The sequence below is a fragment of the Pongo abelii genome, chromosome 2 (genome assembly GCF_028885655.2).
Source record: "Pongo abelii isolate AG06213 chromosome 2, NHGRI_mPonAbe1-v2.0_pri, whole genome shotgun sequence".
Lineage (NCBI taxonomy): Eukaryota > Metazoa > Chordata > Mammalia > Primates > Hominidae > Pongo > Pongo abelii.
This window is the reverse complement of record NC_085928.1, coordinates 24,598,596-24,612,967: the sequence shown is the minus strand read 5'-3', so window position 1 is coordinate 24,612,967 and position 14,372 is coordinate 24,598,596. Positions and strand designations below refer to the sequence as shown.

The following is a 14,372-nucleotide window of genomic DNA, read 5'->3' as shown; positions in this document are numbered from 1 at the left end:
AGGTGACTACCTTTAGCAGGGAAGTGCAAGGATTTATGAAAGTTTTGTTAATTTGAATTTAAGGATGCCATTGGTTCTTTCAACCTTTACAGAAGTTTGTGGGTGGTAAAGGCAGTATAGTTTTTGAGAAGGGGTAACACCTTATTAAGTTCTTTTATAATGGTTCCTATAAATTGTGTGCCTCAGTCAGTTGACATAAAAGTTTTTATACCCTAGTTGGAAACATAAAATCAAGCAGCTTTTTACAGACTGAAAGGGCTGGAGATTTTCAGCAAGGAAATTATTCAACCTATTCTGAAAATAGACAAATCCCATCTGAAAGTGTTCAAAGGGTCTTTGAGGCTTTGGTTCTTGGCCATGCCTCACCTTTATAATTTTTCCAGGATTATGTTGTTCACAAGTAACACATGACCCCAAAACAATCTCAGCTGTCTTTTTAAAGTTTTCTCACCAATGTTGATTTAAGATAGTAATCAATTTGTCTTTACCATAATGAGTAGTTTCATGGAGAAATTCAGCTAATACTCATTTGAAATCACTTGGGGCCACCAAATGGCCATCTTGAGTTCCAAGGATTATCAGAGGTATGATTCATCAACAAACAACATAAGGTCAGAATTTTTTTTTTTTTTTTTTGAGATGGAGTTTCACTCTTGTTGCCCAGGCTGGAGTGCAAGGTCCCAGTCTCGGCTCACTGCAACCTCCACCTCCTGGGTTCAAGCAATTCTCCTGCCTCAGCCTCCTGAGTAGCTGAGATTATAGGCACCTGCCACCACACCTGGCTAATTTTTTTTTTTGGTTGTTGTATTTTTAGTAGAGATGGGGTTTCAGCACATTGGCCAGTCTGGTCTCGAACTCCTGACCTCAGGTGATCTGCCCTCCTCAGCTTCCCAAAGTGCTGGAATTACAGGTGTGAGCCACCATGCCCAGCCAAGGTCAGGATTTTCAATGAGAGTTACTAATACATCTGAGCAAAGTATTTAAAGTTCTCTAACTAAGGTAAGACATTCATGAGGTTCCCCTTCTTTTGGTAAGTTCAGGAGGATGACAGGATGCAGCAGTGAATAGTAACGTGAGATGGAGAGTGCAGCTGGAACTCTCAGGAGGTTAATTGTGCCTCAATGAGTGGTAAAGTCTGTACTGCATGGGGAAAAATCAGGTCAAGCAGGAAGCCTAGAACTAATTCAGCAGATTTGACCAGTTTTGTAGTGGTGGTAATATCCTAAAACAATCTTGGATTTGCAACTGGATTGAGGGCGAGGCTATAGTAAGTGATGGGTTTTCAATAATTCCTATGAAGTTGAATTAAAATACTGAGGTTTGTCCAGAACACTCATGCACAAATGTAGTTAGGGATGCCTACAGAAGGAGCCTGTTGAAGAGCTGTCTTCAGATTATAGGAGGCTTTTTCAATACTTGGGCTCCCAGAAGAGAGGGACTCTTACTGAGGACTTAGCCATTTCATAAAGACGTGTCACAATCTCAGGAAAATTTGGCACCCATTAACAAGAATATCCCATTAGACCTAGAAATCATTTCAACTGTAGTTTTCTGGGGATCTAGGATAAGTCTGGATAGTACTTAGTCTGTTAGGAGAGAATGTTCTCCTCCTGCCCTAAATGAACTATGTTTTGACAAAACTCTGTATTTTAAAACTTTATGTCCCTTTTCTGCTAAGGCTGAGAGCAAGTGAGTGGAATCTTTTTACCAGCTTCTCTAAACAAGTAGGAGATCATCTATATATTACATCAGAACTGGATCACAAGAGAAATTTAGATCTGCTAGTTCTTAATTAAGGGCATAGGAAAAGTAGGAATGGGTTTCAATAAACCCTTGGCACCTAACTGTTTATGTATTTAGTGTTGTCCTCTCAGATGAAGACAAAGGTATTGACTGTTCTGGTGTAATTAAACAGTGAAAAGGCAGAGCAATTATCCACTACACTGAAGCAAGTGGTTTGGGGAGGAAATGATGACAAGATAGTATTTGGTTTGGGCACTAAGGAAAAGTAAAGATAACAATTTTGTCTGTGTCTCTGAGATCTTGAAGAAGTCAATATCCCTGTCCATTTGGTTTCTTTACTTGCAGGGCAGGAATATTACAAGGGGTAGTGCAGGTTATAAAAAGGCCTTTGAATATAATGGTTCAGTTATATGTTTGAGGCTTCCTTTGCTCCTGGATTTAAGAGTAATTTGGATAGCAGTTTGGAAGGATGTATCTGAATTTTAATAGATTCTGCTCCAATTACTTTTTCTATGTCAGTGGAAATTTTAGCCCATAGAGCGTCAGGTACAGCATCAAGATCTTCATCTGAGGTATACAACAAGAACAGTGGAGAAGGCAAAGTTATATATAAACCAGATACAACTTGATTGTAATTAGAATCCTCTGAAACCTCAAGAAATATTTCCTCTGGTATGCATTTAATATTACAATTCCATAGGCAAAGCATAGCTCTACCTATTAAACTTGTAGCAGTGGTATCACAAAGCAGGAGAGAATATTTTTCAGGCAAGGGTCCAAGGTTATGGTTAAGTGAGAGAGATGGGAAAAAAAATGTGTGGGTTACTTGAAACACCTACCACTTGTGTGCTATGTTTGGTCCAAGGAAGAAGTTGAGCAAAGATGGCAGGTTTAATGTAGAAAGACTAGTGTTGTCAGAAGGTGTTTTCTAGGCTGGACGTGGTGGCTCATGCCTGTAATCCCAGCACTTTGGGAGGCTGAGGCGGGTGGATCACTTGAGTCCAGGAGTTTGAGACCAGTCTGGCCAATATGGTGAAACGCTTTCTTTACTAAAACTACAAAAATTAGCCAGGCAAGGTGATGAACACCTGTTTTCCCAGCTACTCTGGAGGCGGAGGCACCAGAATCACTTGAACCTGGGAGGCAGAGGTTGCAGTGAGCCGAGATCATGCCACTACACTCCAGCCTGCACGAGAGACTCTATCTTAAAAACAAAAAACAAAAAAATAAAAAAACATTGTATTTTCTAGTAGTCTACCCCCAATGCCAACTACCTCATTTAGTTACATATCTTGTTTGTTTCTTTGTTCACATGATTGAATTAAGGTCCAAACAACTTTTTTTGGAAATGTTTCACGTATGTCTTTTTTGAAACTTTGATCTACTTTACTGGTTTTTGTCTTATGTTTTGGGATTTTTTTGAATCTCAGGTTTATTGTAGGGAGAGAAATCCTACAGGTCTCTTTCTGCATCAGTTCAATCAGTCATTGCTATCCAATATCTGATGTTTCAACCAACATATGCACAAACTGATATAGGTCAGGTACTCCTGGGTCATAGGCACCCAAAAAAATTCCAAATTATTCTACGACTATTTGCTCTTCTTTTTGGGTTTAGGGAAATCTTCAATGATAGCTCTTAATTCATCTTGGGTTCAAGGTTTAAATTCTACAGTTGCCTACATACCTAGCTCATGGAAGGGATGCATCCTTAGAAGCAAATGGCATTTTGAGTTTTAAGAGGACTGTTGGTGAAGACGGTGGTCTGCATGAGAGGAAGGCAAGGAAGGAGCTGCAGAAAAAGAAAGATCAGAAAAATAAAAGAGAAGAAGGAAAACTGAACATAGAGTGATAACTGGAAACCAAGAAGGAGTACAATTTACCAAGGAAATAATTCTACTTTGTTGTTGTTTAAGTCATCAGATTGTTCATTCACTTTAACCAAAGAATCTTATAGTGGAGCAATTTTAGAACTGATTTTCATTTGTAGACTTTTGCATACCAGTTCGAAAATTATCCATTACATCTGATAAATCATTTTTTCTTTCTTTTCTAAGGGGCTTCTCAGATAATTGTTTAAGTCCAGTGTTTCCCAGCATGGCCATTGAAAGCCCAAATAATCTTTGGTGAAATTATGCCATTTAGAGAGGTGGGCACTAGAATTAGAATTGTAATAAGTGTATATATAGGAAAAAGGAGTTTTTCCTGTAGGAGTGGAAAAATCTGACTTAAATGATCCCATAAGAGCTGGCAACAGTTAAAAGTAAAGCTTGTGTACTTTGTATCTTGAGCCCCCAACCTTGAGGATGAGTTGCCTCTAAATGCACACCTGACAAGTTGTCTCCCCAGGCAAGTGTAACACCAGAGAGAATGCTGTCTTTGGATCAAAACCAAATTCTCAGAACAAAAATCTAGATGAGAGGATAATCTTATCTAGTTTTATTGGTAACCCACAGCAAAGTTTCTCCAAATGAATGCCAGTCAAGTGAAAACTACATTGGTCTGGGAGGGCAGCTCAAATTAAAGGCTTATAGGGCCTATGCCTGTGTTCTACTCTATGACAACACTTCCAGACAGCACAATGCAAAACAGAAGCAGAAAAGAGAGAAAACAGGGATGAAAAGGAATAGCCTGACTCCACCAAAGACGCCAGTCAAATGGGAAGTGATAACAAATCCTAGGTACCAAAGTGAGACTAGATAGCCAAAGAACTCAAAATAAAAGAGCAGAGTTCAGAACCAGTGCTGACCCAATGTGTCAATGCAGACTCAACTGTGTGCAGTGAGGCACAAGAAGCCTTGGTGGGTACTGCACCTGGCAGAGAACTGGGATCCATGGTGACATGCAGTGCAGACAGTATCTCTGTGGAAACTTCAAGAAAACTACAGAAACAAGTGAAGCTCACACAAATGAAAACAAACAGAGGCTAATTATTCAGAGCTTGCTCTAGCAAGGGAGTTGACCACCATCACTTCTGCTTGGTAGAGACTCAAAGGCAGGCAGGGGAGTGAGAAAACTTCATAGTTATAAAAGGGGACGTTTTCAGGTATGCTCTGACTGGATCTTGCTGTTGGAAGCTGGAGGCAGGCTAAGTAGGAGCAGGGCATTTTGTGGTTTGGGAAGCATATTTGACTTTCTCTGATTGATCCTAAGTTGGAAGCAGGGGCAAAAATTGGGGAAATTGACTCATTGACCAAGCCCTAATTCTTTTGGGCCATTTGCTGCAGCAGTTGTAGTTTGACTTCTTGGACTGGTTGCTGCTAAAGTGTTTTGGTTTTCTGAGCTGATTGCTGCAGAAACTGTGGGTCAGAGTTAGTTGTATTGCTATTTATGTTCTGGCCATTGCCCACTTGCATATTTAGTCTCTCACAGTAGAATCCTGACATTGTAGATATTAAAAAGAAACTGCCTTTAAAATCAAAACTATTGAACTCATGGAGAAAGAGAGTAGAAGGATGGTTACCAGAGGCTGGGAAGGGCAGTGGGAGAGTTGGGGGAGGGAGGTGGGGCTGGTTAATGGATACCAAAAAATGGAATGAATAAGGTGTAGTATTTGATTGTACAACAGGCTATAGTCAATAATAATTTAATTGTAAATTTAAAAATCACTAAAAGAGTATAATTGGATTGTTTGTAACATTATGGATAAATGCTTGAGGTGATGGATATCTCATTTTCCATGGTGTGATTATTATGTATTGCATGCCTGTATCAAAATATCTTATATACTCCATACATATATACACCTACTAAGTACCCACAAAAATTTAAAATAAAATTCCTTTTAAAAATAAAGAAAAAAACCACCTACCAAATGGACCACATTTTATTTTTTAGTTATTGAACTAGCAGTCACACCGTAACAGTATTTGTTCGTTCAACACTTTAAACTTTTTAATGTACTTTCAAATACATCATTCCCTCTTTTATCCTTACAACAACCTTGTAATCCTGAGAGGTTAATTACTTGAGGTCACTGAATGACTTTTGGCTAGAATAAGGATTAGATAATATTACAGAGTGACTTGTAATATATAACTCAAATTGTTAGGTATAGATAATCCATACAAATGGCTTTAACATAAATATTTTGGGTTTCATGCTATGATGAAGGATCTGTTCCAATTGCTTCCAATTTAGTTGCTTAAAGTTGAGATAAAATCTTGAAGGAAGGGTCATAGCACCATTCAAATACCCACAAGTCTGTCATGTGGAAGAAGTATTAGGTTTATTCCTATGACTCCAGAGGGCACAACTAGTACAAGTGAGTAGAAGAGAGGCAGATTTCAACTAAGAATATGAAATATCTTTCTAATAATGAGACACTTGCCCCCAAAAGAAGGTGTTGACTTGTGAAAGAACCAGTTCCTCACCTCTTATAGTGTTTAAAAAGAACTCCATAATCCTAGAGACTCCTTTAACTGGTCACACCAGCTAACCTCCAGGACCTTCATAGATTTCAAGTTTATGAAATGTTGTTGAACTTTGAAAAGAGGCATGGATATTTTGAATACAATAATTTAAAGTCATTCAAATTCTGGATGAAATTATTTTGTTATGCTCCTCAAAAATAGTGAGTTCTATTTGAAGTTTTACCCCCAGACTCTCCTTTGAATTAGTATTTTTGCCCATATACCCATATATTTTCAAGAAATTTCTTTCTTTCCATCCTTCCTTCCTTCCTTCCTTCCTTCTTCCTTCCTTCCTTTCTTCCTTTTGAGATAGGGTCCTGCTCTGTCATCCAAGCTGGGGTGCAGTGGGGTGATCACAGCTCATTGCAGCCTCGACCTCCCAGACTCAAGCAATCCTCCCAACTCAACTCCCAAGTAGCTAGGACGACAGGCATGCACCACCATGCCCAGCTATTTTTGTATTTTTTGTAGAGATGGGGTTTCATCATGTTGCCCAGACTTGTCATGAACGCATGGCCTCAAGCTAGCCTGCCTCCCACCTCAGCCTCCCAAAGTGCTGGGATTACAGGCATGAGCCACTGCACCTGGCCAAGAACATTTAAAACTTTAAAACTGAAAACTGTCCTAATAAGGAGTCTACTAACTTAATCTTCCATCAGCATAGTTTTCTGATTTCACAGAAAACTTTACAACAAATGTATTGCATTCATTCTTGATGTTTTAAGAAATTAAAGGAATTAGACAAGGTAAAAACAAAAACAAATCTCTCTCTTTAAAGATGGCAAGGACTAGGATTTTAATCTGTAATCTTAAATTTTTGAACAAGATCTTTTCCTTCTTAGTGATTTCTTTTTAAATGGTCCTTCAGGTTGAACACAATTATATTCTTTTATAGTATACAGTAATGAAGCTGAAATAAAACAGTGAGTTCTCTTCCACACGTAAATTGTGATTGTTCGATGTTCTGCAAGGTCTTCTGATGGACCCATTCTCACCCTGCTCCTTACCTGCCTGTTTAACTCTTTAAATCTAATCTGCTAATTTTTATCAGAAAAGTATTTCCTTTTTACGATAGGCTGTGGTTTCTGCCTTTAAAAAAACAATCCTGGGGATTCTCCTGGAATCTGGAAGAAGTCATTGCAATGGTAAAGTAGGCAAGAGGCTGGGGTGGAAAGAAATGCCTTCTGCATAAATCTAGTTAGTCTGAGTCGTCTTTTGACAACTTCCGGGACCAGACTTCGGGCAGTGCTGGAAATTGTTCTCTTTACCATATCTTTTTTTTTTTTAACTGTACATATTTACATACATACACATATGGTGAGGGAGAGAACGTGATGACGTGAGACTCTGCATGGAGAGTAGGAGGTAATAAAGAAATAAAACAGGTGTCTGAGGAGAGGTTCTATTAGAGAGGGGAGAATAGAGAGTAATTATCGTTCAGACAGGCAAGAGTTCTCTGCAGGTAGCAGCCTGGGAAAGCGAACTCGCGCACCCTCTTGGGGGACGGGTTCTTTTGCTTTCTATTTCTTCTACTGCAGCCAGGGTGCACACGTATTTGAAACAGACCGAATTTCCTCCTCGATGTGGGATCAGGTTGACTTTTCGAGACTAGCGGACATTTCTTTTTAATGACTCCAATGCCTTTTTATTATTGCTGTTATTGAGGTTGAGGGAGAAGAGATCGGTCTAAATTCTGGCTGGGTAAGTGGGGGGATTCTCGGCGATGAGAAAGGGGGGACTTAGAAGCCGGAGGAAAATCAGCAGCCCCATATCTCCACTTCTCCAGTCCCCCCTACTCTCCACCCGTGACCTCCCGTTGAGACCCCAGGCGGCAGCATCAATATTTGATCGGCCCTTCGTCAGCACGCTGCCAGCCCTGGCCGGCTGGGTTCGCCAGGCATCGCCCGCTCGGCTCTGAAGCGGACGCCCGGCCCTGCACCGGGCTTTGGAAGGACCCTCTCTGCGCTCGCCCCCTCCCCAGGGTGGCTCCGCTTCCGAGCCCGGGCGCAGTGCCCACCATGCGCGGCTGCCTGCGGCTCGCGCTGCTCTGCGCGCTGCCCTGGCTCCTGCTGGCGGCGTCTCCCGGACACCCGGCGAAATCCCCCAGGCAGCCCCCGGCACCGCGCCGCGACCCCTTCGACGCTGCCAGGGGCGCCGATTTCGATCATGTCTACAGCGGGGTGGTGAACCTCAGCACCGAAAACATCTACTCTTTCAACTACACCAGCCAGCCCGACCAGGTAAGACACTCGCTCCCCTCGCTCGACTCCTAGAACCTGCCAGATCTCAGAGCCCCGTCGCTGCTTTGGAGTCCCCTGGGAATTGACCTTGGGAGACTTCGGGGACCAGGGGACGTTCGTTCCCTTTCTCCTCCGAAGCAATCGCTGCCCTGCCCGAGCTGCCGCAACACGCCTCGGGGACAACTCTGCTTCGCCTCGCGCCTCCCCTGGCCTGGTCACGGGCATTTCTGGGCTTTGCAGAGGCACCAGTTCCCCGCACCGTCTGCAGGTCCTGGGTCCCTGCTGGGCCTTTCTCCAGGAAAGTACTGATTTCTAGGGTTGCGGGGTGTGGTGTGGAGTGCGAAGAAGAACCGCACCTCGGTTCCTAATCCCCTGCAGGGAATAAACCTAATTTCAAGTGGCTGATTCAGCCAGACCCTTCTATTTCATAGCGCATGGGGAGGGAGAACTGCTCAGAATCTAAAATGGAAATTGTGTGAAAATGGACGGAAGCTGCAGAACCTCTGTGCATTCAACAGTCACTTCCTGCGTTTTTGTGCCATTGTCACACGTTGTGCTTCAGAGACGCCAGAAGACCTGGGTAAAGACGTGAGAACTGCAGCCATCAGCTGATCCATCCAGGTTTTGATTTTAAGTAAGGATGGATAATTGTGTGAAAGTTCTAGACCTATTTTTGACAAGAGTTGAGGGAAGATAAGGAGGGAAAAATGTTCCAGTGACTATCCCTTTGACATATATACTCCGATTATATAACGTAAGAAGATGCATATAGTTCATTTCTTTCCTCTAGTGTGGTACCTCTGGAGCACTGGGCGGGGAGAGAGAGGGAGAGAGAGAGAGAAAGAGACAAAGCGAGAGAGAGACGGAGACAGAGACTCCCCAGTGTACCAACCTCTGGATCTTCTTCCCATATAAATGTGTTTTTATGTATCCGTTACTATACCAGCATCCACTACCCTCTAGGGAAATTCCAGAGCTAGATGATTGGGATACCATGATATGCCTCCCTCTTATTCTCACTCCAGATCAGAACTAGAAAACCTCATCACTTCCCAAAGTGAGGGTGGTTTGTATTGAGCAGGGGGGACCAATATGCCTAACACTGCTCCTAGACATCTTCCAGCTGTGTGTAGCCAGAAAGTGCCCTGAGTGCCCCGTCTCCAGTGTGGCACCAAATCCTTTGGCACTGTTACCATGGCAGCACAGCCCTCATCCTGCTCTGTCCTCCAGTAACCTTCAGGTTATATGTTCTGTAGTGAGCAGAGTGGCTGTATGCAGAGCCATTTCATGGTAGACAAGGGAGAGGCTGCAGTTTTTGTTTCCCAAACCCCACATACCCAACCTCTTTCTATCTAGCATGGGAGGACTCATCGACTGGCTGACATGTTGCACATGAGGTGTGTTCCTAGTCCTGTGATTGGCTGGGAGCAGAAAAAAGTCTGAAAACTCCATGATCTCTGGAGTAAGTCTCAGCTTCCCCCTAAATCATTGGTAAGAAAACTCAAATTATATGTGCTAAGTAAATCCTGATATCAGGCTTTGGTATTTCTTGCAGTTCTGCATAGAGATAGAGCATCTACTTATGAATTGTTGCCTTTACATTTTCCCCTTGTACTGTGTGAGTTTTGCGCTTGAGATCACCTGGTTGACTTCCCTAGTAAACCTTGAGATATTGAGGGCAGGGGCAAAGTCATGTTCATCTCTGCACTCCAGTACCTAGCACAGTGAATGGCACATAAGAGGTTTATAAGCCAGGCATGATGGCTCACACCTGTAATCCCAACACTCTGGAGGACAAAGTGGGAGGATTGATTGAGACCAGGAGTTCAAGACCAGCCTGGACAACATAATGAGACCCTCTCTCTACAAAAAATTTAAAAAATTAGCTGGATGTGATGGCACATGCGCCTGTAGTCCCAGCTACTTAGGAGGCGGAGGCAGGAGGATCACTTGAGCCCAGGAATTTGAGGCTGCAGTGAGCTGAGCTCTTGCCACTGTACTCCTACCAGGGACAGAGTGATACCTTATTTTTTTAAAAAATTTTTTAAAAGAAAAGAGAGGCTTATAAAAAACATTTAGTTTTTTCCAAAAATGAACAAGTAAGTGAATAAAGGGTTATTAGCTAAGGCTAAATAAAATGAAATGTATACTATCTTCAATTTAATAGTTTGGAAAATGTGAGATCATTTCAGATAAAAACATAAAAACAAATTTCTTTCATAAAACAAATTTGGTTTTTATAAAAACACATTTTAAAAATTGTTCTATTATGCCCTATTTTGTCTGTGTGTGTTAACATGTCCTTTATTTTATGAAACAGTTTTGAAAATATTTTTGAATGACACAGTAAAATGTTGATGACCCAAGCAGTCCCTAGAATTTTTATTAAAATATTACTAGTCTGAGAAATACAAAGCTGGGAACCATGGGAACAGGAGATAACAAGAATTTCAATTATTTTAGTGCCAGTATTCTCAATATAAGCCAAATGTCCTCAAATCTTACAGCCTTCTGGGACCAATCTTTAATATGCAAATGCGGTAGTGGATCCTTCAAGCCACTTACTGTGGGAAATTAACCTCCTCTCCTACCAGCCAGTATTCCTGTTGCTTTCTCCAGAGAAGACATTTTCTTGATCTGTCTGTCCAAATCATTACTCTCAGTTCCTACTCTCTTCTTGGTTCTTCTTGTCCTGCACAAGATATCAGCAGCCCCTTCTTGCAGGTACACAAGGCTGTTGGATGTAGCAGAATTTTACTGAAGGTTTGGAATAACATAGAGGAATGACATCACAGCACAAGATAGGTGATAGATTAAATCAGAAACCTAGGCCATACTGTTCCGACAATTTACCACCAGGGGGATTTCAAGATAGCAATGCTGTCTTTCAGGCGCTGGTTTGTCACAATCTTCTTGGCCATCCCCTCATACCTCCTCAAATGCTGACCCCCACCCACTAAATTTTTGTTACTCTCCCATGTTGTGCAATTTTTGCCATCATTGCTTATCCCACACTCACTAAGAGGCTCTGTTAAATAGAGATGTATGACCCCAGACCTACGATCTTTAGAGCAGAAGCTTGGACATGACTGGTTTCCCTTTAACCTGAACAAAGTCTTGATAAGGTAAGTCTTTCTAGCACGCAGGGTCATTGCCCACCTCCCCTCTTCAGTGCAACAAAGAATTTGGTTTAGGGAAAAAAATGGCTAGTTTTTGAGCTTTAATCTTTGTTTTCCTTTTTCTTCAAGCCATTGTTGCTTGCTATTATTTTTCCTGTGCCTTGGAGGAGAAAGTCTATTCTAAGTTTAGGCTTAAAGACAGGAAGCTGTTGTGGGAGCCATTGCTCCTAATCTTTCCTGTCAGCCACTGCATGTCCCATACCAAACTGTCCCAGAGAACTATTTAGCCAAGCTTGTGTCATACTAGTTAGCTGCACTCAGCACCAGGAAAAGTCTCATATGCCTTCCAGGCATGGGGTAATGTAAATATGAAGTTGCCTTAAAAAAAATCACTGAGAGAATGGAATGACTGCTTCAAATAAGAATGATGAAAATAATAATTGGAGGTGCAAGTTAGGCAAGATCATGATTCATTTCATTTCTCTGGAAGGATGTGTCTGGAGACTCTCTTTAAGAGCAGGAGGGCTATACTGTGCAAACAGGGTGTTCTATAACCACAGGGCTCAGCCAGGCTAGAAGGAAACTACCTTGTTGGGAAAGTTGCCAGGGATATGTTTGACTGGGACAGAAGGCACAAATGCAGGTTTACTGGGAAATGAGAATACCCTTGTAGAGACAGGTGGCAGCAACAATCAGATGTTTCTATTTGAGCTAGATGGTGATAAGAAACCCTTAAATACAATCTAACCACTGGGCAACAGGCTGTCTTCTCTGAGGTTTTCCTGTAAGAATTTAGTTTGCCATAGATTTTTTAATTTGAAATATTTCCCTGGAAGTATTTCTTTTTATCTCATTTATTAACTGAGGCATTTATCTTTTAATGACATATACTATACTTTTCCATGCCCAAGGAACAACCCTCAGCTTTATTAATATAAACCAGTAGTTGTATACCTAGAACCAGTTAAACCAGTCTCTTGGATCCAGATTCAAAAAGCCCACCCAGTCCTTAAGAACAATGAAACGCCCATGTGGACACTCCAGTGGTAACTTCTAGCTAAATGCATTACTAATTATATGGAAGAATTTAAAACTTCGATATGATGGCCTGAGTTCTCCATGTCTCGTATAGGAATGCTTACTCTTTATGTACTGAGGCCAAGAAGCCTCCTCTGCTGTCCTCCCACGTCCTTTTGCTGAACTGCACTAGTGCTTGTTGGAGGAAAGACTCATCTCATTAGCATATTATCTGAATGATTGGACTGTCTCAGTCCACCTTGGCAGATATAACAGACCACCATCGGCTAATCTCATGTCTGGTGAGGCCCTGCTTCCTGGTTTGTAGAAAAGCTCCTTCTTGCTGTGTCCTCACGTGGCCAAGAGAGCAAAGAGAGAAGAGTAGTCTTTCACGTGTCTTCTTCTTCTTCTTCTTCTTTTTTTTTTTTCGAGACACAGTCTTGCTCTGTCACCCAGGCTGGAGTGCAGTGGCGCCATCTCGGCTCATTGCAACCCCTGCCTCCCAGGTTCAAGTGATTCTAGTGCCTCAGCCTCCCTAGTAGCTGGGATTACAGGCATCCACTATCACGCCTGGTTCATTTTTATATTTTTAGAAGAGACAGGGTTACTCCATGTTGGCTAGGCTGGTCTCAAACTCCTGGCCTCAGGTGATCCACCCACCTCAGCCTCCCAAAGTGCTGGAATTACAGGCATGAGCCACTGTGCCTCATGCGTCTTCTTATAAGGGCAGAAATCCCTCCATGAATGCTCTTGTGACCCAATTACTTTCCAAAGGCCCTATTTTCAAATCCATCATATTGGGGATTAAGTTTCAACATGTGAATTTTGGTGGGGACACAAACATTCAATCCATAGCAATCACCTCCTACATTTTTCTCAGAGACTGTGAAAACAAGGCATCAGTGTGTCATGGGTTGTTTAGGAGATAACGTTACTCCAGTTATGGGTCTGATGTTATGGAGGAGCTGCCTTCTGCCTACGCAGACTTGATAATCAGGTGGTAAGTTATGTGATGGATTCTGTAAGCCTGTTCTGTCCAGTGGCTATTGAGTACTTGAAATGTGACTAGTCTGAATGGAAGTGTACTGTTAAACATAGAATACAAACCAGATATTGAAGACCATACAACAAAAAGAATAGAAAATGTGTCATTAGTATTTGTATGTTGTGTTTAAATGATAATATTTTTGATGTATTAAATTAACTATAGTCATAAAATTAACTATATCTGTTTCTCTTTACCATTTTAATGTTACCAGAAAATTTTCAAACACACATGTGGCTCACATTTTATTTTTATTGAACAGCAGTTCTCCAAGTACTATAAAATTTAAGAGAGAACATACCTCCTACACATAGCTTTGTTGGAGGAAATGAGACTTGAGAAGGTTATGATAGGTAAGCAGTATTTTGGTCGGCAGAAAGAAAGGGGAAAGCCATTTCAGATATGGAAAAATATATCCAATTTATGTTTTGACAAGACTACATCAAAGGTGGTATGATGTATTTCTTCCAGAAAGCACATAATTTCTGATTGTGTCTTTTTTTTATGGTAGCCACCATTGATCATCATTGCCTAGTTCCATGAATTCATTAGGAGTAGCAAGATAATGACATTTTAATTCTATTATTTATTTTTCATTTTATGAGCTGGAATACTTCCATAACGGGAAACTTCACCTTGTGGGCTATTTGGTTACCTTAACCTACTGTTTGTAAAGAAAAAATGAAATAAATGCTTTATTTTTTTACCTTTACCAATTTTTAAAATAATGAGTTGGTCTCCTAGTAGCCTATAATGATGACCAATGAGATTTATTTAGCATAATCATGAGCTTTTGC

The 14,372-nt window shown here is 41.4% G+C and overlaps 1 protein-coding gene across 1 annotated transcript in view; it reads left to right on the top strand.

The window, feature by feature from the left end:
* Positions 1-7,664: 7,664 nt before the first annotated feature.
* SIDT1 (SID1 transmembrane family member 1) overlaps positions 7,665-14,372 on the top strand; it is a 101,179-nt gene continuing 94,471 nt past the window's right edge. Inside the window, exon 1 of the mRNA XM_024244686.3 lies at positions 7,665-8,394. Within this exon, the coding sequence (XP_024100454.1) occupies positions 8,173-8,394 (222 nt within the window). The 5' untranslated portion in view covers positions 7,665-8,172. The remainder of the gene's footprint in view (positions 8,395-14,372) is intronic.